The sequence below is a fragment of the Arvicola amphibius genome, chromosome 5 (genome assembly GCF_903992535.2).
Source record: "Arvicola amphibius chromosome 5, mArvAmp1.2, whole genome shotgun sequence".
Lineage (NCBI taxonomy): Eukaryota > Metazoa > Chordata > Mammalia > Rodentia > Cricetidae > Arvicola > Arvicola amphibius.
Genome location: NC_052051.1, coordinates 111,892,241 through 111,918,810, shown reverse-complemented (window position 1 = coordinate 111,918,810; position 26,570 = coordinate 111,892,241). Strand labels below are relative to the sequence as shown.

Below are 26,570 nucleotides of genomic sequence, written 5' to 3'. Positions count from 1 at the left end.
TAACCTTGAACTTTCTGACCTTCTTGCTCCCTCCAGAGTGCTATGACTATAGGTACTCATAGACCTCGCCTGTTTTTCATATATAGTATACAGTATTTAGCACACAGTAGTTTCTCGAATAAAGTTTTATATCGCCCAGGCTAACTGTCTTAAATCCTGGTTCAAATGAACCCCTTAGCCTCAGTTTCATTAGTACCTCAGACTACAGCATATCCAACTTTTAATTTATTTTATTTCTTTTTTTAAGACATATTTTTATGTCTGAGTGTTTTGCCTGCATGTATGTCAGTGTACCACATGTATAAGTTTGTAGAGGCCAGAAGGTATCAGATCCCTAGAACCAGAATTGCAGTCAGTTACGAGCCGTCCTGTGGGTGCTGGGGACTGAAGCCAGGTCCTCTGCAAGAACAGCCAGCACTCTCAACTGCTGAGCCACTTCTCTGGTCGCCAACTTTTATATTTTTTTCTTTTATATTTTTTAAAAGTCAAGAATTTCATATTCTAGTATAAGTTAACAGCCTGCTTGAAAGAAAAATGCTGACTAACACCATAAACTATACTTTGGTGACCAAATTTGATCAAAGCCCATATAAAACTAATTTTTATATTGTCCATTTTAGCTTATATTGCTATAACTGATCATATATACATATATATAAAGCACATAGTAAAGTGGATACCATTGTGACTAAAGCCATCAGATTTTACAGTAGGGCTCTTTAAGAGGATAAAATTAACAAGACAAAACTTATGGCCATATCAGATAACAGCAAACAGGCTGCCCACAAGAAAAAACATCACAGAAATGAAGAACTGAAAACAGCGTAACAGCAGTGTGGACACACACCCTTCATTATGGTGTTCACTATCATCAACACTGGAATTCATTAACTTTGCCTCTCAGAGTCCTAGTAAAGGCTCAGCCGCTATGTGAACTAAACAGATAACCCAAAGAAAAAGATTACCACCCCAGATCTTTTCCACATCTCATTCAATTGAATTGTCTTTTGGTTTTTAATTAGCTCAACTGTTAAGGTGAATTTTAAGAGTTGATGAAGTTATTAAAAAAATACATATTTGCCAAATGAGCAGAGTACAATTTAAGTCCATATCAGAAATCTTCCTTCCTTGGGGCGTTAGAGATGCTTTTCAATGTATTAGCAATGAAGGAGGGTGGAAGAATTAATGCAAATCTGCCAAGTCTGCCCTGAAGCACTCACCTCTCCTGAGGCCTGCGACCAGCTGCCTTTCTGTTTTTCCGGCCCAGTCCCTGATGCAAGGCCAGTGTCTGAGATCCTCACCGTAGTTGGGGTGGAGCTGGTGGTAGTGACTACAGCTGCTGAAGCCACCATGCCCTGGCTAACTTGTTCCAGTGCTTTTCCTGCCTCTTTGTTTTCAGCTCCACCTACCTCTGGGGCCAAAGGTGTCTGACCTGTGGCTGAAGAATATGGAGTGAACGGTACAGGTGTGTCCCCACCTACAGGTCCATCCTGCACCACCAGAGTCCTGCCGTTTTCTTTGGTGTAAGTGGCAAAGCGAATGCTGCGGTTAATCTGGGGGACAAATGTAGACGGCGTCTGCTTGGCTCTCTGCTCCAGCCCTGGCTCTCCACTGGCATTACCTCCTTTCCAGGGCCCTCGGCTTGCCTCACCTCCATCACTCCCATTACTGTCTACTTCACCCCTGTCTCCTTTTAATTTCTTTGTAGCAGGGTCACACCCAGAGTCCGAAGCACTTTTCCTCCTCCGGCCATCTCTCCCCTCTATGCTCTCTCTCTTCTTCTTTCCTTTGGAAGATTTTACTGCTTTTATGGTACCCCCCTACAAAACAAAATTCAAAAAAGGTTTATTGTAAGGGATCTTTCATTCTGTGAAAACCATTAGCCATTAATGCGTTCCCATCCCTAGAAGCAGATAAAGCAGGCACAGTTCTGATGCCAGCTCTAAACATTCAGAAAATCCCAGTCCTCTGGTGGCTCACTTTATAGGTACACACATTCAGGACAGTAGTTACTAGAGATTCACTTCCTTGGCAAAGCTTGCAGGTAAAATATATTACTTCACAGGGATTTTTTTTTTTTTGAGCATTTCAACAATTTGTGGAATTTTTGCTACAAACCCAATTGTCAGAGCTAGATTAGGAGCATTATTTGCCCAATAATGAAATAATGATTGCACAGTTATCTCCCTGGGTTTTTTTTTTTTTTATTTTTCATGTGTGTGTATGTGCCATGTGTCTTCCATGTGTGTACAGGTACCCTCAGAGGCCAGAAGTGGAAGTAGGATCCCCTGGTGCTGGTGTCACAGGCAGTTTTAAACTGCCTGATATGGGTTCTAGTTGCTAAATACCAGCTCTCTAAAGAGCAGCTGCCAGTGCTTTTAACTGCTGAACCACCTCTTTAGCATTCCTTCAAAAAAATTTTCAGCAGCACAGGCCTTTAGTCCCCAGCACCAAGGAGGCAGAGGCGGTGGAAAAGCAGTGTTGTTACATCAGAACCCTGCGTTGGGCCCGCCCTGCCAAGGAAACGGGGTCAGGGTGGTGGTGGTGGCTGGAGAAAAGACTCGGTGGTTAAGAGCACTAGCTGCTCGTCTAGAGGACTTGGATTTGACTCCCAGCACCCACATGAAAGCTTTCAACCACCTGTGTAATTTCACTTCCAAGGAATCTGACGAACTCTGACATTTGAGGGCACCAGGCATGCTCAGAAGCTGCACAGGCATACATACAGGCAAAAACACCCATACACATAAAATGAATACTTTTTTTAAAAAAGTTAAAAAATGTGTTTATGTTTTTGGATTTATTTTGAAAGGGGGAGCTTACATGTCACACTGACCAGTGTCTAAGTCCCTATGTAGACCTCAGGTGAGCCTCAGACTCAGAGCTTCTGCTTCTGTCCCACCAGCGCTGGGATTACATGTGCACCTATTCTGTTTTTGATAGGCTTGCATTTCAAATACTGAAATATAAAAACTCCACTATTTAGAAATCACTCAGCCCAAAATACGTGAATCCTGACCAAAGGAAAAGTAAACCTGACATTTGGAACTGCACACAGACACTGTTAGACTCCATTGATTTCCAGACCTTTCTCCAAACCTTTAGTCAGGGAATTGGAAAAAAACAACAGAGCAAACAGCAAATCTTTTTTTTTTTTCAAGTATCTCACGCTACCAATGATGTCTTGTGACATCTTTGAGGACAGATACCTAAGACGATGGGGATTAGAAGGGACAGTTCTCATCCTTTTCTGAGAAGCAGGTTTTAGGCTGATTCGGAAACACTGAAAAGTATAGAAGGGGTAATAAGCTAGTTCTGTGTAGCACTGAATATTTACCATTTAATAAATCTGCCTCCACTACCCTCAATACTTATTGAGTCATAACATTACTGGAATTAATTCTAATTACTGGAATTAGATCTGGTATGTCAATTTCTTTGGGTTTTTTTTTTTTGTTTTGTTTTGCTTTGTTTTATTTTGTTTGGTGACAGGGTTTCTCTGTGTAGCTTTGGAGCCTGTCCAGGAACTTGCTCTGTAGACCAGGCTGGCCTTGAATTCACCTACCTTTCCCTCCCACTTGCTGAGATTGAAGGTGTGTACTACCACCAACTTTGTAAAGCTTTAAAATTTCCTTGGAGCTGGGTGGAGTGGTGCACGCCTTTAGTTGCGGTAGAGGCAGGCAAAGCTCTGAGTTTGAGGTCACCCTGCTCTACTGAGTGAGTTACAGGATAGTTACAGCTACATAGAAAAGCTACATACTTTCTTTTTTTGCTGCCTTCATTTTTCTCCCTTAATTTTCTTATAAAATTCATTTTTTAAAAGATTGATTTTATGCACGTGTGTACACCTGAGTGTATGTACATAGGCCATGTGCATACACATGCCTTTGGAGGTCAGAAGGGGGCATTGGATGCCTGGAACTAGTTATGGGAGATTATGGGACAGCAGGTCAATGCTGGAACTGAGCCTAGGAACTTTACAACCTGTGAGCCACATTTCCAGTACCTCCTGCAAAACTCAAAACCCAAACCAAACCAAAAACCACTCAAGATTTACTTTCATTTCTCCATACTTCAGGCACTATTATCCACATTTCCACAGAGATAATTAACAGGTATGAATAAATAATAGAATGCTCACTATGACTAAGTATCATATTTCTGGTAATATTATGTTTCCCATACTTTTATTCAAGAATTGAAAGCACTTTGTTGAGTATAGTTTTTATTTCATCCTCATTTAAAACTACCCATTTGACGAGTTTTCAGTCTAACTGCAGAAGCATATTTACTGAGATAGTTCATTTATTCATCCTCACACTTAACAGAGATGAGGGGATTGATTTTGGAGGTCTAAAAAGGGTTATTATAGAGCTTAGCACAGTGTCAATAATAATTTTTTGTTAGTAAAGAATATAGTCATACCATGACAAAGCCAAAAAGGAAAGAGCCAATATCTTCAGCTAAAAAACACAGATTCAGTTTCTAACTCATGGCCAAACTGCAGCCCTGGCTCAGAGCAGTCTCCTACCATTCTCTAAAGAACCAGTGTGGGTCCTATTATACTGAGTTGCTCAGATGTGAGCAGACAGCATAGGGCAGTGAGACCTATCTAACCAACTGAGCAGTACCATTTATATAATAATAAGTACTTAAGCAAACAAATGAAACACAGAAAAAAAAAGTAGAGCTCAATACATCATCAAAATAATAGGTATTCGCAGCCATGCACATACAGTAAGGGTTTATCCTATTTATTTATGATAATGTAACTAAAGAGCTATTAAATTTAATCTGGTTCTTTCCTTTCCTTTCCTTTCCTTCTGTTCTTGTTTCAACAATGACTGCACAGCAGTGCATGGTAGCACACACCTTTAGGCCCAATACTTGAGAGGCAGAAGCAGGTGGATCTCAAGGCCAGCCCAGTCTACACAATGAGTACAAGACATACACAGATCCTGTCTCAACAGGAAAGGAAGGACCACATACTTCTCAAAACAGAATGAAAGAGGAACATTTACAGAGGTATTAGTACTTTAAAGACTATGAATGTGGACATTTGTTTTGTCTTTTGAGACAGGGCCTCAATTAGACCAGGCTGGCCTTGAACTCCTGATATTCTTGCTTTACCATCAATGTGCTGGAATTCACTGTCAGGTATGGCTGGCTCAGGCAGATTTTTAACATAGCTTTGTTATTTGTTATAATAATTTTTAATGAACCAAAGGTTGGCATGGTTCAGAATAATTATAAAACAAATCATTGTGTATGGAATGCTGAACTAGGCATTTGTTTAATTTGATTTCACTACAAAATATAGAATTTCAGTCTACCTTGGAGCTCACTGGGACCTGATTAGGGGTAGGAAGGATACAGCTTTTCCTTTATATCCTATTATGGGTAAGTCATTATTATTGCTATTGTTTACTGCAGTTTTAACTATCTATTAACTTGTCCTAGGAGAATATAAGAAGAAAGAGGCCATAGATTTTACAATGGGGACATAGCTTTAATTAAAAGTGTTTGCTCAAACAAGGTCTTTTTCCTAAGGCTGTTCTCTCTTAAATAGACAAATCAGAAAGAAAACAGAAAATAGCCAGAGCCAAGCAACTCAAGGGAATCCATGGAAAATATGTATTCAAGGGATCCACATAGCAGAGTAATTAACGCAAACTTACAAATCTACTTAGACTATTACTGTACCTCACTCTGTGGTGTCGAATTGTCCATCAGCATCACATGGATAAGTCTGGGGTCTATTGACTTAATCTCGCCAGTCTATAGAGCAGGAAAGCAGAACCCATGAAAAAAGGGAAAAGATAGTTAATACCTTGACAACCAAAATGTAATATACAGTTTGATCAACAATATAGGTATCTATTTAATTTTACTTCCCTACGAAAAGGAAAACTCCTAAGAAGTTTTCCCAGTAACAGTATTGGAAATAACATCTAGAATATGGTAAGGATTGATATATTTGTTAAGGTAACGAATTAAAGAACTGAGTGAGTACAAGATCTAAGTATGCCTTTGATCTAATAATGTCTATGATCAAATAATGTCTTAGCATATTCATTTAAATTTTTGTATCTAAGCCAACAATCATTAAAAGAGGCACTCAACTATTAAAGAAAAAAAAATAAAACCTGTAGGAATAGGGACAATGTGATAAAGTACAAGTTTATTCTATTTCTAGCAATTAGATACAAAGGAATTTATTTTATTTTTCATTTTTCTTTTTTTTAAAAAAAGATTTATTTATTTATTATGTACACAGTGTTCAGCTTCCATGTATGCCTGCAGGCCAGAAGAGGGCACTAGATCTCATTACAGATGGTTGTGAGCCACCATGTGGTAGCTGGGAATTGAACTCAGGACCTCAGGAAGGGCAGTCAGTGCTCTTAACCTCTGTACCATCTCTCCAGCCCCGTTTTTTGAGATAGGGTTTCTCTGTAGCTTTAAAGCATGTCCTGTAACTAGCTCTAGTAGACCAGGCTGGCCTCGAACTCAGAGATCCGCCTGCCTTTGCCTCCCAAGTGCTGGGATTAAAGGTGTGTACCACAAGTGCCCAGCTAGGAATGTATTTAACAGACTTATTTTTAATTACAAGCTATGTATGTGTTTGTACATGAGTACAAATGGTCAGAAGAGAGTGTGGGAACCCTTCTAAGTGGAGTCATAGGCAGCTACGAGAGGGTGCTAGGCAACAAACCCAGGCCCAGGCGCTCTTTACTGCTGAGCCACCTTTCCACACCTTCATGAAGGGTTCAATCTAATAAATAAAATGTGTGAAAGCATGTATAAGTGTGCTAATTTGCGCAATACCTGTGTTAGTAAAAATACTGCGCCTGATTTCAAAGTCCCCCAATTTAAAACTATTTAGTTATGATATATCCATTTAGAATATACTTTTTTTGTTTGTTTTTTGTTTTTTCGAGACATGGTTTCTCTGTATCTTTGGGGCCTGTCCTGGAACTAGCTCTTGTAGACCAGACTGGCTTTGAACTTACCGAGATCTGCCTGCCTCTGTCTCCTGACTACTGGGATTCAGGGCGTGCACCATCACTGCCCGTAGACTAAACATATATTTTAAAAGGATGAGTCAAATACCTATATATATATATATATATGTGTGTGTGTGTGTGTGTATAGCATGCATGTACAATTATATTCAAAAGATGAACTGTGCCTATGTACCATATTATATCAATCACTAAAGTATAATTTATGCAATTAAATTTCCTATAACTAAAAACATATTATAGATACATACTTAGAAAATATTAGGAAGAATATGGAAAACACCACACTGGTGGCACCACTGTGGGAGTAATAGTTTCTTAGAGGAAGTGGCAGTTTTCATTATGTACTTTACATGTATGTATATAATCTGAAAGTTTTTAAAAATTGTCTTTAGTGGGGACTAGAGAAATAGGACAGCTTTAGAGCAGAGGACCTGGGTTGGCACCAGGTTTACCCAGTGCCCACATGGTAAATCATAACTATGTGGAACAATTTAGGGAAATCCTACTTTCTTCAGAGCTCTGTGGGCACACTATGCATATAGCACATATACCCCCACACACCCATGCATATAAACAAAAAACTAACTTTATTATTACAACAAGTTTTTTTCTGTTTGCTGCAAAATTCAAGCTTGACCGTGCTTTAACCTGTTTCTGGAACTTGACATGCTCCCCACACTATGGAGTACATATATACTACATGTAAATGCAGTCACACCCAGTTTACAAGAACTGTCAAAGACTCCCAATGCTATGAAGTCAGTGGGCTTATTTATTTATTGGTTTTACAAAACAGAATTTCTCTGTGTAACAGCTCTGTCTGTCCCAGAACTCGCTCTGTAGACCAGGCTGGCCTTGAACTCACTTGCCTGCCTCTGCCTCCAGAGTCCTGGGATTAAAGGCGTGCGCCACCACCGCCAGGTGTCAGTGAGGTTTTACATGTTTACCTCTAATTCACAATTATGCAGCCTTCCTCAGGCTCACTCAGAAGCAGAGGTAGAAGCCAGTCTTCTTACAATGCTGAAATACTTTTGCTGTTATCCACACTAAAGCAGTGGCTGTTCCTCTTATGGAATAAGAGCCTCACCTCAGTTAAAGAAACCTCCATGAGACGGGTGATTGAGTCCTGACGGTTTACAACACCACACAGCCATACTTCTTCTCCTTCTGGCTGGTATATTTTGACCCTGTGACCTTGAATACTATAGGGACCTAGAGAAGAGAACAATTAGAACTGAATGCTTGGGCTAAGCACATGAGGTAAACACTTAGCATTTTCTGTGCAGAGCTGAAAGGAACAATTTTTCATACCCAGTAGAATAAAAATGAAACAATGTTTTTTTTCTAGTGAATTTTATAAACTTTTCATTTCTAAGGAATCTCCCAAGTCCCCAATTCTATCTTTTTAATCTATTATTTTATCTAATCTATTCTTTTTTTTAAATATTTATTTATTTATTATGTATACAATATTCTGTGTGTATGCCTGCAGGCCAGAAGAGGGCACCAGACCTCATTGCAGATGGTTGTGAGCCACCATGTGGTTGCTGGGAATTGAACTCAGGACCTTTGGAAGAGCAGGCAGTGCTCTTAACCACTGAGCCATCTCTCCAGCCCCTATCTAATCTATTCTTATCTATTCCCTCAACCATAAAATTCTGAAAGGCTAGCCTAAGATATAAAACAAAACAAACCAGGTCACTAAGCTAAATGTGCTATTAGGTAAAATGGCCATAAAAACAATAAATGACCATTAATATCCTGCTATCTGTTTCAGTACTGTTTGGGGGAAGAGTTCAACTCATGGTGAAAATATGGGAGCTAGGAATTTACATATTTTACAGAAGCACTCTACCACTGACTAGACACAAAAACTCTAGCACACACCTCCCCCTTTACTTTTGTTGTTAATGGACAAGACTATGAATTGACTGTTTTATGCATATACTTTGTTGGTGTTAACAAGCTTTTAGCTCTTGAGAAATGCGCAAGTTGTTAGTATAAATAGAACAACAGCAAAGGTTTCTCTAAGGGTGGTGTCTCTATCATTAATGCTTTGTTTAGTATGTAGTTAACATACTATGTGGAAAACACTAAAACTTTGTGTTTTGAAATACAGAAAAAAGATCTAAGGGTGCTGTGTTTGTCAGGACTATGAATTATTAGAAAATATGGAAATTTTATAAACTGAACCCTCTACCCAATGGAGGGAAGTGACATTGTACTAAACATCACTGAACATGATAGCGTGAGTAAGAGGCTGTTTTTTTGTTTGTTTTTTTCAATTTATTCTAGAAATTCAGCTAATTACAGACATTCTCTCCATCAATGGCTGACTGCCCATCTGCTCTAGATTCCAAGCACAGAAAACTGCTTGTTCTTACCTCGGCTGAATATCTCTTGTAGCTTTTGGTCACTGATCAAAGCATTAACTGTTTCTCTTAATGCAGCATGCTCTAAAAGAATCTGGTTTTGAGCATCTGTTCCCATCTGGCAGAGTGAAAGAAAACAACTGATGTTAACATGATGATGATAGACTCACCAGATGAGAACCCTCCTACAGAGTCCTCTGTCACCACAGACCCAAGGAGCACGAAGATGAATGAAGCAAGGATACTAAAGGGAATGACCTCTGAAGCCGCCATTAATAACTCATAGAATGTAGTTTAGGAAATATTGGTCTGAGCTCCCCCAATGAAAGAGTAAAACCTTCTAATCTACATGGGAAGTAGAAAAAGACAAGATCTCCAGAGTAAACTGGGAGCGTGGAGATCATGGGAGATGGCAGAAGAGGAGGGGGGAGGAAGGGAGGAGAGCCGTGAAAAATACATAGCTCAATAAAAAAAAAATTAAATTAAAAAAAAAAACAATCACAGGTAGAAACTTCCGAACCGTTTCTCCAATCAGTAGTATCTTTCTTAATGAAACTACCACTCACATGAGAGTGTGTTTAAACTATTCACATTCACTTTTCTCTGTGTGTGTGTGTGTGTGTCACACACACACACATATCCTTTCAATATTTCATACTGCTAGGAACCAGCTGTTACTCATTCCTGCTCATCTGCCACTAAAGTAAACACAAACCTCACTAGGTTCCAGCTACGCAAGTCATATCAAACGCCATTTTAGATAAGCCCCCTTTCAATTTATTTATTTGTTTGTGTGTAACGTGAGCAGGTATCAGGAGACAGAAGAGGGCATTGGTTCCCCTACAGCTGGAGTTACAGGCAGTTGTAAGCTTCAGGTTATAGGTGTAAGGAACCAAATTCAAGTCCTCTGGAAGAGCAGCAAGTGCTCTTACACTGCTGAGCCCTCTCTCTAACCCCAGAGAAGCCATTTTTCTTGAAGTCCTGGGTGGCTTTAGAGTGGGGGGTGGGAGTACAGAAGAGAAAAGAAGCATCAGTCACCAAATGTATTTTTTAAGAAATTAGAAAACTTCAAATGCAGAGAAAGGTAATGCCAAAAGGATTTGGATCAACAAGGAAATTAACAAGGAGGTAACTAATAAGCCCAAGATTAGATAGAGCAAATACCTGGAACAGATGCAGCCCATTAGCATCTGACATGAAACGCAGCTCTCGATCCACAAGGTATTCAACCGGCACCACAGAGCCCAGGCCCAGCTTATCTACCAGGGGAGTGAAAGTCTGTGGAGCACAGCGACAATGACAAGAGGCTGATGAGACTTGGAAGGGACTTCAGAGAAGCACATCCAATTACTACTCTCCTCTCATCCTAGGGAACACAGACAAGCTAACGAACAAGGCCTTGGGAACATTTCAAACATTGCCACCACTCACATTACCTCAGGAAGCAAACCAAAGGAGATTTTTTTCTCTCTCTTTCGTCTTTTTTGGTTTTTTTTTTTTTGTTTGTTTGTTTTTTGTTTTTGTTTTAGACAGGGTTTCCTCTGTGTAGCCTGACTGTACTGGTACTCACTTTGTAGACCAGGCAGGCCTCGAATTCAGAGATTTGCCTGCCTCTGCCTCCCAAGTGTTGGAAATTAAAGGTGTGCACCACCATGCCTGGCTATGTTTACTCAGTATTTTCTAACTTCTGTTTGTTTGGTTTTTGGCTCAGGCTACAGACCAGGTTTGTGAGGAATTTATGATAATCCTCCTTCCTCAGTCGCCTAAATGAGGGAATTATAGGTGTAAACCATCATACCTGGTTTTAATACTTTTATATCTAAAAAGGGCAAGTGGAATAAGAAATTAACCATTGTTGCCAGGCAGTGGCACATACCATTAATCCCAGCACTTGGGAGGCAGAGGCAGGCAGATTTCAGTGAATTTGAGGCCAACCTGGTCTTCAAAAAGGACTGTTACATAAGAAAACCTTGTCTCGAAAAACCAAAAAATGGCTGACCTTGAGATCTCTATAAACTAAGAATGACTTCTAGAATTCTGCCTTCATCCTCCTAGGTCCTGGGGTTACAGGTGTGTACCAACATACCAGCTTTTACGTGATGCTTTACATAAAACCAGGGGCTTCATATATGTTAGGCAGGTACTCTACCCAATGAGCTATATGTTCAAATCTCTTCTCCCCCATGCCTTTAATTATATTTATTTTCTGAAAGTGTATGGTATACTTAAACATGAACAGCAAGCAGCACTACAATACTTATGATATCAGAGGAAACCCTACGGTAACTTGTTTTGCTCCCACCATGTAGATTCCAAGGATCAAACTCAAGTTGTCAGGCTTATTGACAAATGCCGTGCCAGCATTGTCACTGTGACAACCTGCCAGCCGTGTGTGTGTGTGTGTGTGTGTGTGTGTGAGAGAGAGAGAGAGAGAGAGAGAGAGAGAGAGAGAGAGAGAGAGAGAGAACGAGCTTTGAGACTTTGAGACAGGGTCTCAATATGTAGCCCCCCCCCCCTTGACTCATATCAATCCTACTGCCTCAGCTTTCTGAATGCTAGGAATACAAACACACACAACTATGACCAGGCACTCTTGTTTTCTGAGACAGTCTCACTATATAACCCATTGTCCTTAAATTCATGATCCACCTGCTTTCCAAGTGCTGGTATTACAGGTATATATCATCAGACCAGCCTGGGCAAATCAGGAAGACACACTATCTGAAAGTGCAAGACAAAAAAAAAAAAAAAAAAAAAAAAAGGGCAAGCCAGGCATGGTGGTGCATGCCTTTAATCCCAGAACCCAGGGACAGACACAGTTAGATCTCTTGAGTTTGAGGCCAGCCTAATATATAGAGTAAGTTCCAGGACATTCAGGGCTACATAGAGAAACCCTGTCTTCAACATCAACCAACCAACCAACCAAATAAATAAATAAATAAATAAATAAATAAAACTTATATTAAGAGATAATAGTATACCAACAGATTGAATGTACCTTTTGGTTTATTTATTTTGGGTTAGTCACAGAATAAACCAGTGGGCAGTGGTAAAGCATGTTTTTATCCAAGACTTGGGAGGCAGAGGCAGATGAATCTCTGTGAGTTTGAGGCCAGCCTGGTCTACAGAATGAGTTCCAGGACAGTCAGAGCTACACAGTAAATCCTTGTCCCCAAAAAAATCAATCAATCAATCAAAATAAACTTTTCTTCAGAATATAGAGAAAAAGAACTGTTAATTTGGCTTTGGTAACTTCAGAAGAAAAGTTTGTTAAAGACAATGCATGTAAATATTTGCAATTTCTGAAGTTTATACTATGAGGTAAATATTTATAGGCCTAAGAGAAAAGGTCAAATTGCTCCTATCTAATAAAAGTGATTCATTTATTGGGCTATGATATAGCTCAGTGGTAAGGCACTTGCCTAGTATATAAGATTTGATACCTGACACCATAAAAAGAAATAGTACAACAGGGGAAAAATATCAAAATGCTTGCCTAACGTGTATGGGTCTGGGTTTGATAACCAGCATGGTATAAAAAGGGCTGGGTGGCACACACCTGTAATCCCAACCCTGGAAGGTGGAAGCAGGAGGGTAAGTTCAAAGTCTGCCAAGAAGCCAGTCTGGAGTATATGAACCTTTGCCTCCAACTCATCCCCCCCCCCCAAAATAAATAAGCACAAATAAATAAAAGCTACTTACTAGTGCTGGCCACTGCGCAACTGAGACACGAGTGCCCTGTAGAAGGACTGGGTCCTTCCGGGGTGCCCAAACAAGCGATCCTTCTAGCAGAAGTACTATTACTTCTTCAGCATGAACTTTAACCCAGGAGTGTTGCTTCCAGTTACAGCCGTCAAATTCTACAAAGATCTGCAAAGAGATATCAAAAACAATTGGAATGTCACATTTGGGGATAAAACCATTTTCCTAGTTTTAAACAACAGACTAAGAAAATTTCCATAAGCTTACTTCTAAGGTTATTTTTACTGATATTTTCTTTTACTTAAATGATTAAAACAGGGCTGGAGAGATGGCTCAGAGGCTAAGAGCACTGCCTGCTCTTCCAGAAGTCCTTAGTTCAATTCCCAGCAACCACATGGTGGCTCACAACCATCTGTAATGAGGTCTGGTGCCCTCTTCTGGCCTGCAAGGACACATGCAGGCAGAACACCATATACATAATAAATGAATTAAATCTTAAAAAACAAGATAAAAAAAACAAATTTATTTAGGGTGTGGCACATGCATGTGGAGGTAAGAGGAAAAGTTACAGGGGTCTGTGTCTGCTCTCTCCTTCTACTACATGGGTTCTGGGAATAGAACTCAGGCTTGGGGGTTAAGTCTCTTTACCTGCTTGCTAACCCATCTCACTTTAATTTTTATTACATTTATTTACTTATTTTGTGTGTATGTGCAATTGCCAGAGTATATACATGGAGGACAACTTGGAACCACTTCTTTCCACAGTGTGGTCACAGGGATTTGAACTCAGGCCAACAGGCTTGGCAGCAAGAGCGTTTTATCAGCTGACCCAACTCACTGGTCCAAGGTTTCCTTTTTTTCTTCCCAGACAAGGTCTCATGTGTCCCATACTGCCCTCAACTGGGATTACATTCATGTGCCATCACACCTGGTTTTATGCAGTACTAGGAATCCAGCTCAGCTCTGCATGGCAGGCAAGGAAAGGATGATAAATTAACAAAACCTGGAAGTTGGGAAGACATTCAGTGGTTAAGAACACATACTTTTTTGCAGAGCCCAGATCCATTTTGTTTTCTAATTGGAAGATTTTTTTGTTTTTGTTTTTAAGATCTATTTTTACTTTTAAAAATGTAAGCGTGGCCTGGTAGTGATGGTGGCGCACACCTTTAATCCCAGCACTCGGGAGGCAGAGGCAGGTGGATCTCTGTGAGTTCGAGGCCAGCCTGGTCTACAGAGCAAGTTCCAGGACAGGCTCCAAAGCTACAAAGAAACCCTGTCTCGAAAAACCAAAACAAGCAAGCAAGTAAACAAACAAAATAAAAAAGTGTGATTCAGATGTGGTGTCCCACAACTTTAATCCCAGGAAGAGTCGAACTGATTTGTGAGTTTGAGGCCAGCCAGGGCTGTTGCACAGAGAAACTGTGTCTGGAAAACAAGATGAAAACACAACAAAGGGTAGGGATGTGTGTGATGTGTGTGCATGCAGAGGAGTAAGAAGCCAGAGACCAGATTCCCCTGGAGCTGGAGTTACAGTCAGTTGTGAGCTAGCCAACATGGGTGCTGAGAATTGAACTTAGATTCTCTGCAAGAGCAGTAAGTGTTCTTAACCACTGAACCATCTCTTCATCTCTTTTGTTTGTTGTTTGTTTGTTTTAGTTTTTTTTTTTTTTAAAAGATTTCTGGGATGGAGACATGGTTCAACAGTTAAGACTACTGGCTATTCTTCCAGAGGGCTGGGTTCAATCCCTAGCACCCACATAGCAGCTCACAAATATCTGTAACTCCAATTCCATATGAATCTGATGTCCTCATACAGACATACATGCAAGTGCGCTTGTGCACGCATGGGTGCGTGTGATTAACTTTGATAACATGTTCCATTAGTGCAGAGGCCTATGGAGTCCAGAAAAGTCATCAGATACCCTGGAGCTGGAGTTACAGGTGGCTGTGAGCTGCGTGAGGTGGGTGCTGGGAATTGAACTTAGGGCCTCTACGAGAGCAACCAATATAGGCTCTTAACCACGGAGCCATCTCTGAGACAGGGTTTCTCTGTGTAGCTCTGTCTGTCCCAGAACTTGCACTATAGACCAGCCTGGTCTTTAATTTAGGAGCCATGTTTAGCCATGAGCCTGTACATCCACTGCAGTCCACTGAGAATGATGCTTCTCTGATTAAGGCTGAGAGGAGCATCTATATATGGGCATAAAACTCTGATTTGGGGGCTGGAGAGATGGCTCAGTGGTTAAGAGCATTGCCTGCTCTTCCAAAAGTCCTGAGTTCAATTCCCGGCAACCACATGGTGGCTCACAACTGTCTGTAATGAGGTCTGGTGCCCTCTTCTGGCCTGCAGGCAAACATACAGACAGAATATTGTATATATAATAAATAAATAATAAATAATATTTTTTAAAAATCTGACTTTTATCATGCTTTTTTCTTCAATGAATGTATCACTTATATAGGTAATTAATTTTAAAGGGAAAAATTAACTTTGGATTAGGCTTAAAAGATAAACTATGGAGTAACTAAGATTATTCACAAAGAAATAAAATTAAAAAACAGTAAGAGTATATGAATGTGAACTCTTTTTGAGATATTAGAGATGAGAATAAGGATATGGTGATGACTGTCGGGGAGTAAAGGAAATACAAGTTCATTAATAAGATTCTTGATTTTTAATTTCCCTTCCTATTTCAAAATGTGAATTATGTGCAATTTTACAAAACTGCAGGATAAAGTGAGTGGTGAAGCATGATTATGTGCTGCTGTTTTCAAGTAAATAACCATTTCCTCTTTATAGTTTAATTTCCAAGCAATATCTTTCCATACCCACCTAATACTGAGTATATTAAATGTAAGGTAGTTGGAGTAACAGTGATAGTGAACTTTCATTGGTTAATTAATAAAGAAACTGCCTTGGCCCTTTAAGAGACAGAAAATTAGGTAGGCGGAGTAGACAGAACAGAATTGTGGGAGAAAGGAAGCAGAGTTGGGGAGACGCTTCAGGCAGTCGCCATAGGCAGTCGCCATGCCTCTCCTCTCCGAGATGGACGCAGGTTAAGATCTCTCCTGGTAAGCGACACCTCGTGGTGCTACACAGATTACTAAATATGGGTTAAAGGAAGATGTGAGAATTAACCAATAAGAGGCTGAAACTAATGGGCCAGGCAGTGTTTAAAAGAATACAGTTTCCATGTAATTATTTCAGGTGTAAAGCTAGCCGGGTGGCGGGACGCAGCCCCGCCGCTCCTTCTACAGTGATAGTCTGAATAAAAATTCAAATATGTACAGCATTTTGAGGAGCTATAAGATCAATGTTACGTAGGGACTTGTACCTCAACTCCCCCATGGTTCTAATTTAGTCTCTTTGAGCCTGACTTCCTTTGTCTATAAATAGAAACAATAAGGGCTTCAGAGGGTTGCCTGGAGCATTCATTCCCTAAGCAAGCTTGGACTACTTATTGGTCATGGTAGAAACTAATAGAACCTTTAAAAGAGAAGTGTTGCTGGACTGTGGTAGCGTGCACTTTTAATCCCAGCACTCTGGAGGCAGAGGCAGGCGGATCTCTGTGAGTTCGAGGTCAGCCTGGTCTACAGAGTGAGTTACAGGCAGCCAATTACACAGAGAAACCCTGTCTCAAAAAACGAGAGAGAGAGGGGGGGGTGTCAGGTGTGGTGGTATATGCCTGTAAACCCTCTAGGTTTACCATTCTCAGGAGAGTAAAGCAGCATTAGCAGCATTGGGAGTTACAGGACAGCTTAGACTGAGATCATGCCTCAAACAAGACAAGAAAATGTAAAGATGTACCTAAAACTCTTAACATGTAAATAATCCGGCGAAACCACTCCTGTAATGATCTTAATTACCCCAAACACAGAGAAGTCTTTACAAAAAGTATTATTAAGGTAATCATGGTGGTACATGCCTGTAAATTCAGCATTCAGGAGGCTGAGGCAGGAGAAAAGAAAGTTCCCAGAGACTCGAGCTCTCCCCCCCCCCCCAAAAAAAGAACCTTGGTGCTAGGATTATAGATGTATGGCAGGCACTACTTTTGCATTGGAGGTGGGGTCCAGCCTTCATGCATGCTAGACAAGTGAGCTTCATCCCTAGCCCCAGATAGCTTAGCTAGCGCTGAGGTCAATATATTTATACTGAATCCACTATGCAGCGAAGCCTAGACTGAACCTGAAATGACTCTTTTATCTCAGCCATGAAGAACATGACATGCCACCACACCCACCCAGTTTATCATTTCCCCCCTTTCTGAGACTAAATTTCAATTGTGCAGACTTGACTGGCCTCAAAATTTATAGAAATACACCTGCCTTTGCCTAGCTTTACTATCTTTTTTGAAATAAAATCACATTGCCTAGGCTACTCAAAACAAAACATTTTCCAAACAAAGGTGGCAAACTTTTAATCCTAGCATTTGGGAGGCAGTCAGACAGATCTGAGTTCAAGGCCAGCCTGGTCTACAGAGTGAGTTCTAGGACAGCCAGGGCGACACAGAGAAACCTTATTCTGAAAACCAAGCCAAACAAACAAAAAACAAACAAAATAAAAAAAAGCTGGGCATGGCAGTGCATATCTTTAACCTCAGTACTTGGGAGGCAGAGGCAGGTAGATATCTGTGACTTCTGGACCAACCTGGTCTACACAGAACTTCAGCCTGTCAAGGCTACAAACTGAGCTTTCCTCTCAAAAAAAGGAAGAAAAAATTTCAGCCCATATTGGTGCATACCTATAAGCTCAACAATCAGGAAGCTAAGGTGAGTAGATCATTTAGGGTTCACCTGGGCTGTCTTGAGAAAGAAATGGGAATAAAGCAATGGAAGACAGAAAGCACTGGCGAATTAGAGGACTACAAACTGAGGGCTGCTTGCTATATCTCTGGGCCACATCTAATTTTCCTTGTCTAATTCTTCACACGGCAAAAATCCATCTTACCTTGAGTAGGTGAGAGGATTTTCATCTCTACAGGTATATGCACCACTGTAAATTAATAACTTTGCATATGGATTTTCAAATCAGTCTCCAGAGAATTTGGTTAGTGAGTCAGTCCCCTAGAGCCCCATTACCTACAAAGTCACTAAAAAATATGGAGCTTATACCCTCTTGTAAAACTAAGAGAGGCCACAACACTTGAATCACTACTAAACAATCAGGCAGGTTTCACTCATCTGGAGAACAAGAATAAAAGACACTTTAGCAGTGGACATGATGGGTTTTGGAGGGCTTAAAAACCACCAACCTATGGAAGGCTGTGGAAAACTGAGGAGTAACAGGTGTTAAGTGTCCCTCAGGCCTTCCGGCAAGAAAACCTACAGGCACACACCCACCACAGCTGTTGTTAAAAACACCGAGAGAATGTTTCTTATCTTCTACCCTGGGTTTGTTTGTGAAGGGAGACTAAATCAACCAGAACAAGCTAGTAGAACATACAAGTGCTTACAAGCTCTTGGCAGATGAGGAGTTGGTGATGCGAATCCCTGGTGTACGAACGAGCAATTAAGAGGAGCAATCTAGCTTGAAGTGGCAGCCGCACACACCTGCAGCACCAGGCCAGTCTGGCTACGAAGTTCCAGACCAGCCAAGGACACGGACACTTAGTAATGCTCTGCTTTAAATATAAAAGCAAAACCTAGCCAGGCACGGGCGCACACACTGGGGAGGAAGGGGGAGAGAGGAGGTCAGTTCAAGGCCAGCCAAGACTACATACTGAGACCCTGTCTCAAAAAACAAACAAACCTCCAGGACAGGCTCTAAAAAAGCTGCAGAGAAACCCTGTCTCGAAAAACCAAAAAAAAAAAAAAAAAAAAAAAAAAAAAAAAAAAAAAAAAAAAAAAAAAACAAACAAACCAAGCCAGGCGGTGGTGGCGCCTGCCTTTAATCCCAGCACTCAGGAGGCAGAGGCAGGTGGATCTCTGTGAGTTCGAGACCAGCCTGGTCTACAAGAGCTAGTTCCAGGACAGGCTTTAAAGCTGCAGAGAAACCCTGTCTCAAAAAACAAAAACAAAAAAAAGAACAAAACAAACAAAAAAAAAAAACAAAAAACACCAAAACTACAACAAACCCCAACCCCAAAGCAAACCAAACAAATGCGGAAAGAGGAGCGCTCTGATTCTGTAGTGGAGGAAGGTGAAGTAAGTGCTGTGCAGTGTGATGTGAGTGGACAATGGGCTGCAAAGACAAGGCCTTCAAACTGGGCAGCTGAGCAATTGGGAAGCTAAGGCAAGGGCTTCTCAAATTCCAGGCTACCCTGGGCTACAAAGCAATATCCTTACTAATTATTTATTTGTTTTAGTTGGCCTATACACTGTATAGTTCACACTGGCCTCAAATTCTTCCTCCTTAGGCCTCTGCTGGGATTAAAACCATTCACAACCCAGGCACAATAAATGTCTTTTAAAAATGAACAGAAGCCAAGAGTGTCAGTGCTTTCTTTTAATCCCAGAACTCAGGCAGGTGGATCTCTGGAGTCTAGGCAAATTCCGGTTTTACAAACTGAGACTCTGTCTCAAAAAAAAAAAGCGGGGGGGGGGGGGGGAGGGAGGGGAGGGGCTGAAACCTGGAGGTGGTGGCGCACGCCTTTAATCCCATTACTCAAGAGGCAGAGGCAGGCGGATCTCTGCGAGTTTGAGGCCAGCCCAATCTACAGAGTGAGTGCATTCCAGGACAGTCAGCCAGGAAGGACTGTGTCACAAAGAAACCCTGTCTCAAAAACCCAACCCCCACCCAAAAAAGTGGGTCTGGACTCAAGATGATAGGTGTTCTTAGCATCCAATTAAACACTACATGTTCTTATCAAATGAGCAGAACCTCATTGCTATTTAAAGCTACTCTCCAAAATGCTAGGAATTATAGGCTTGCATCACCATGCCCCGTTTATCTACAACTCTCTAAGCAGGTGTGGCGGCTCAAAACATAGACTGTTTCAAAACAACACACCTCTCTAAACATGCACTGATCCACAAAATATACTTTATTTACTTTACATGCAGGCAACACACATTAACATAAAAAATAAGTCAACAAATCTTTCAAGTGACAAAATGGAGAGAAGGGGAACATAACTGGGGGTGGGAAGTACAGGGTAGGGGCAGGGATGTAGCTGCACGGTAGAATACTATTACTCAGGCAGGGGTTTGACCTCCAGCATCAAATCACAGACTCCATCATAATCAGGGCTGACAAGTCTAGAAGTAGGTAGAAAGTAAGAATAATAGTTTCTACACAGGAAAAATGGTACTGGCATGGACCTGATTATAATGACATCATCTAGAAACAAAATGAGAAAGTAGGCATTTTATGGTTCACCTTCCCTACTATGACACAAAGAGAAAAGGTTGGTGTAGAAATAGTAGGCAGCTTGGTGTGGGAGTCCATGCCTCTAATCCTAGTACTCCAGAGGAGGAGGCTAAGGCAAGTGGGTCTCTATGAGTCTGAAGCCAGCATTGCCTACACAGTAGTTCCAGACCAGCCAGTGCTATAGAGACCCTGCATGAAAAAAAAATTGGGGTGTCGAGGGGGAGAGAATAGATACACTTTCATTCCTCATAGACTTCCAGATAAAAGTCATATGGTACTAGCCAGAACAATGCTATAATTATTATCTCAAATCACAACAAAGGGAATATTTTATTCTTATACTCTAAAACAGAAATAAAAGATTGAAAGTTAAAGCGCCCTTCTTGAGAGTATGGAGTGCTGAGACAGCTGTGATGGCTCACAGTCAACGCAACACTCACAGCACCGTTTAATTCCACCATACTGCAGCAACAAGAGCTTCCGTCAGAAAATTGGCAGTGCTACAATTGATTAATCAATAGGAGAAAAGAAAGGAGAGATCAGATCGCCTATTTTATTATATTCAATGAAAAAATTATCAGGTGACTGGGAGGTCCAAAGATTAAAGCAAGCCAGGAGTGGCAGAAAGCGCCTTTAAAACCAGCTAGCACTTGAGTTCACCAGCCTGGTCTACATAATGAGTTCCAAGCACACAGGGAGTCATACATAGTGGGAATATCTCAAAAAGAAAAAAAAAAGACTAAAATAAAAATACAAAGAATATTTATAGCCTGGTGGTGGCGGCACACGCCTTTAATCCTAGCCCTAGGGAGGCAGAAGCAGGCAGATCTCTGAATTTAAGGTCAGCCTGATCTACAAAGTGAGTTCCAGGACAGCCAAGGCTACACAGAGAAATCCTGACTCATAAAACAAAAACAGGGCTGGAGAGATGGCTCAGAGGTTAAGAGCACTGACTGCTCTTCCAGAGGTCCTGAGTTCAATTCCCAGCAACCACATGGTGGCTCACAACCATCTATAAGATATAGTGCCCTCTTCTGACGTGCAGGTGTACATGCAGACAGATACTGTATACAAAATAAATAAATAAATCTTTTAAAAAAGAATAAAACAAAAACAAACAAGAGTAGTGATTACAATATACTAGAGAGGTAATACAAGTTAATAACCAGCCTAGAAGTAGTGGCGCACGCCTTTAAACCCAGCACTTGGGACCAGAGGCAGTTGGATCTCAATAAGTTTGAGGCCAGCTTGATCTACAAAAGCCAGTTCCGGGACAGTCAGAGCTATAACAGAGACACCCTGTCTCAAAAAGTTAATAATTGCATAAAGAACTCAGAATAAAAACATAATTAACTCATTTCTCAAGTGATCAAAAGATGCATAATTAGGATGGAAGAGGAGGAAATACATCCAACAAGACCAGTAGTTATGAAAATGTTAGATACTTTTTCTCATTGTCAACAGTAAAATACTGATGACATCATTTGACAATAAAGATGAAGGAAAACAAAAACTATAGCACTGTTTGTGAGAGTATGACGCATTTTAACGAGTGGAAAATAACCATGCATTACCTAATGAGCTAGAAGTGCACGTCTCACAATCTCACTCTCAGATGCCTAAAATACAGCAGTGAGACCTGGATCACAAAACACAAATGTACTAAGGACAGATTAATATACTGTCCCTCCAAAAAAGATTTTAAATAAAGTGGATGTCCTCCAAGATAAAAAAAATAATTACTAGATCATGGCACACTCATTCTATAAAAATATGAAGGAGTTAAAAAAATGATGAAAATTTGGGAGTGTTGCTCAGTGGTACAGCACCCATCTAGAATGTATAAGGCCCCTGGAAGGGTTGAGGAGAGTTGGGAAGTGTTTACAACATAGATAGCTATTGATGTCTGTGGTATATATACATCAATTAAAATAAGAAAGCAGGGCTGAAGAGATGGCTTAGTGGTTAGGACCACTGGCTGCTGGTGCAGAGGACCCAGACTCTGCTCCCAGTACCCACAGCCAGCTGTACAGTTCCAGAGGATTAAACACCCTCTTCGGATCTTCTCAGGCACTAGGCATAAACATGATGCACATGCATACATGCAGGCAAACACTCATACACAGAAAATAAGTTTATTTTAAAAAAGCCAGTAGCAGATATTATGTAGTAAGATAGCATTTGTTTAAAAAAAAAAGCAATCCTTTGTAGAGAAGAATTTTACAGGTATGTACCCACCACCATGCCTAGTTTCTGCAGTGTGGTAATTATTAAACCTAGGCCCTTATGCTTGCTGGACAAACACTACTGACTGTGCTCCAACCCTACCCTTCTTTTCATATTTTTTTGCATGTACAGTATTTTTTTTTTAAAGGAAAAATAATCATATTCTTCCTTGGTAACCTGGAGCCACAGAGGTCAAGACTGCTGTGCTCTCACATCTATAGCTTTGACATTCTGTAAACAGTTGTACTTTTATAATTAAAAGGAAAATCCACGGTATTTTTGTCTGTTTATCTATATATGTAATGGTCTCAAGGACTCTGGAACATACATGAGCAAATAATGATTTTGGAACTCAAAGTGTACAACTACATTATGAAATAATATAAACACAAAATCCACTAATCTTGCAATATATTTAAAAAAACACATAAAGGACCTATTTTGAACGACAAAGCCACTATTCCAAGAGAAACAGAGGGGAAAAATTGGGTTTGTATCTGGATAAAAAAATCAGCAGCTGCTTGTCAAAGTAAGTTTGATGGTGTACACAACCACTCTTAAAACACTCATCAACAAATTTCCCAAGGAATGGAGTAGAGGTTTTCATTTTTTCCCCACACATCATATCTTAAGGCAGGATATGGCATTGGTAATGAAAAAAAAAAGGTTCATTAAATGTCTCACCAGTATACTCAAGTATTTCTGGGTCAAAAAGTATTTAGAAAGAGGGTATTAATGGAGCCTAAAATTGAGAAATGTGTTTTCAATCAGTTAAGAAACTATTCACCCAACCCTTAATTACTCATCCTTAACAGGGGGCGCCCTGCTATGTATTACTCAAAACCAAGCACGCCTGAAAAACCTCTTAAACATAACTGAAAGAAAGTCTGCCCAATCACAGGCCAGTTGCTGGCAAACTCCACCCTTGAGTACAGGAAGAACACTTTTGATTGGAAGATAGTTGTGTTTACTACAATGAGTGGTGCAAATTGGAAAGGTCCACATGCCCAGAGTCCAAAGACATTCTCGTCAATGAAAAAGGAAAACAAACGGCAAACACACATTTATTTCTCACTAGTCACCCTCTTCAACAAAAGCTCAATGTAACAGCAATTCTAGAACAGTACGGCAAGAGGTTAAAAAAAAAAAAAAAAAAAAAAAAAAAACCTAAAAGGCCCAGAGTTTTGTTGTGACTGTTTTCTCATATATGTTCCAGGATAAAAGTGTAAGACAAGCACAAATCTATTCACCAAGTCCAAAGTTACCTTTGCTTCTATGTTCACATTGCGCCATACAAGACCTTCAACACCGTTGTAAGAACACCTTGCTTTTTTTCAAGAATCACTGCAAGTGTTTAATTGGTTGGGAAACCCATTTACACTGGCCAAGTGGTAAAACTATTAAGTATTTAACCCTAGGTAGGTGTCCAGCACTCAGTGCACTCTGCAATCACGGAGACCAACAAACAACAGAGCGACTGGGTAGCCATTTCAGGTGCAGAGCTCATGAGCTGAAGGCATTTGATGGAGAACGGGAAACCACTATTCAAAGAACTGGGAAGTAAAATCCCAATGAAATGGCAATGCCTCAGGTCAGAGTGTGCGCATATGGGTAGAGCTCAAAAAAATGCTTTGCATGGGGGAAGGGAGGGGATTAGTGAATGAGAAAGAAACCATCGCGAACCGAACCCAACCCATATTTCGTAGAAAGGGCAGAGGAATTTAGGATCAAATCCCCATCTTATTGTCGTGGTATCTTTTTACTCCGCTGGACCTTCATTAATACCCTAACAAACCTCCTTTATACATCCCAGAGAATGATCAAAGCAAGTGAACAGAACCAGGAGCGGTAAAACTTGAGCCAGAAACAAGCCAATAAAAAAAAAAAAAAAGAAAAGAAAAAAGAAAAAAAAGAAACCCAAAAAACTAAAAACCCATAGTTGCTTATCAACTAGAAAGCCCAACACTTGATCCCTAGGATGCAAAACCAGCAGCAGACAACTACATTAATCCTAAATCTCACAAAATATGTTCCTGTTTGGTGAATGAAATGTCTGCGTATCAAGCCCATCAAGAATATTCACTTTCTGTTTACTAATCAATAGATCATTCCAAATACTCTTCCCGCCCATTTCTCATAGCTTTAGCTCACCAGAGAGGTTAGCTAGGGCCGCTATCAGAATGAGGAACTGAAGAGGCTTGACAAAACTCAAAGGTAGCATTTTGCCGCCACATTAGCAAAAATAAAAGCTCACGGTCTCGAACGCTACTTAACTATGTACGGAACAACTTTCACGGTAAAATATAACGAGGCAAGCGGCCAAACCCTAATACAAAGTTTCAAAGCAAAACCTCTCAAGGTTAGGGGAGTAACGGAGTTAGAAGCAAAAACCACCACTCCACAGCCTCATTCGGCTACCAGCACAGACCTCAAACTTATCAAAAGGCTCAAACAGCAGCTCCTGACACCCAGAAGTGCCAAAAGAAGGGCGTTCGAAATCAGACCATAGAACTGGCCTTTCTGGGGACCGCCAGGCCGAGCCCTGCTCAAACAAGGAGGAAGTAAGTGCCAGATTTAAAAAAAAAAAAAAAAAAAAAAAAAAAAAAAAGCCCCAAGCAGCTCCAACTGCAGCCTCTGAGCCTCTTGCAGCTACCCACATTCCGGCCGCGCTCAGGGCTGAGGGAGGAAGGGAACCCGGTGCGAGTCCCCCGAGATGGCCTGGGGATTCCAGGTCCGCGTCTCCTAGATGAATTTTGCGGGACCCGGGGACCCAGGGTTCGCGAGCCTGCCCTGAGGGCGTGGGGGGGGGGTGCGCAGAGCAGGGTCGCCCAGGAGGCGGGGCCTGCCGGCTAGAAGCAGCAGCAGCAGCTCCTCGCACCCCGACCGCCCCCCAGGAGAAACTGGGGCGCGCACCCCGACGCGGAAGCCAAGCCGGCCAGAGCCCGAGTGCCCAGGCGCCGAGGTGCCGGCGGGGGGCGCTCAGGAGAGCTGGGGGCGCGGAACTGGGTCACCCCCGCCTCGCCACCCCCCTCACAAAGGCCCCCGGGGAGGCCGCCCACAGGCCCCACAGCCCCGGCCTCGCGTGCCCGCCTCGGCCGCCACTCACCGCTAGGTCCTGGGGCACCGCCCCGCTCATGGCCCGCACCGTGCCGGCTCGCCAGGCCCGAGTGCGCAGCGCAGGCCCAGGATCTCCGCTCACTGCCGCCGCCGCCGTGGGGGCCGAGGCCGAAGCTGAGGCCGCAGGGTCCGAGAACAGAAGCAACAGCCGCTTGCCCACCGGGGAGGCCGCCGCGTCCGCCATCGCCAGGGCCGGCCGGACCCGCGCTCCCGCCCGCCGCCTCCCACCACCTCCGCCGCCAAGCGCCCGATCCACCCGCAAGGCCTCCCTCCGCACCACCCGCGGCCGCCGCTCCCCCCCACCCCCCCAACAGCCACCACCAACCACCGGCGCCGCGCAGCGCCCCCCGTGGCCGGGAGCGGAGGCACAGCCAGGGCCGCGCACAGCGCCCCCAGCGCTCTGGAGCCGGGCAGCAGCTGTCAGCCCCTCGCAGCGCTCCGCCCCAATCTCCCCAGGGCCTGCAGTGCCCCCTGCGGTCGGGAGGGGAATTGCAAGTTTGGCTGGGGGGCGGAGAGGTGGGCGGGTCCTTTATCCCCTTCCCCCACCAGTAGCACCATCATTGGTTCCAGTCTTACTCCAGTCCAGGTGGTCACGTGTGGAGTTTAAGCCCTCTCTCCTCAGACAACACCAAAGACTTTTCAAGAGGGTGGGGAGATGAGGGCAGGTACCTAGAACATGACTATTTTGAGTTAACCCCAATAACCAACCCATTGATCTCCTATCCTAAAACTAGTTACTCCCTGTTATCTGTTAGGAAATATCCACTCCATTGATCCATATGAGACACTACCATCCTTCTCATTGGCCCACAGGAGTTC

General features: G+C 42.0%; 1 protein-coding gene across 1 annotated transcript in view; it reads right to left on the bottom strand.

Moving 5' to 3' along the window:
* Kdm3b (lysine demethylase 3B) overlaps positions 1–25,951 on the bottom strand; it is a 62,084-nt gene extending 36,133 nt beyond the window's left edge. The window contains 7 exon segments of the mRNA XM_038332057.1: positions 1,221–1,820; positions 5,704–5,778; positions 8,113–8,237; positions 9,410–9,515; positions 10,562–10,675; positions 13,100–13,267; positions 25,741–25,951. Coding sequence (XP_038187985.1) covers positions 1,221–1,820; positions 5,704–5,778; positions 8,113–8,237; positions 9,410–9,515; positions 10,562–10,675; positions 13,100–13,267; positions 25,741–25,935 — 1,383 coding nt within the window. The 5' untranslated portion in view covers positions 25,936–25,951.
* Between the last annotated feature and the right edge of the window lie 619 nt (positions 25,952–26,570).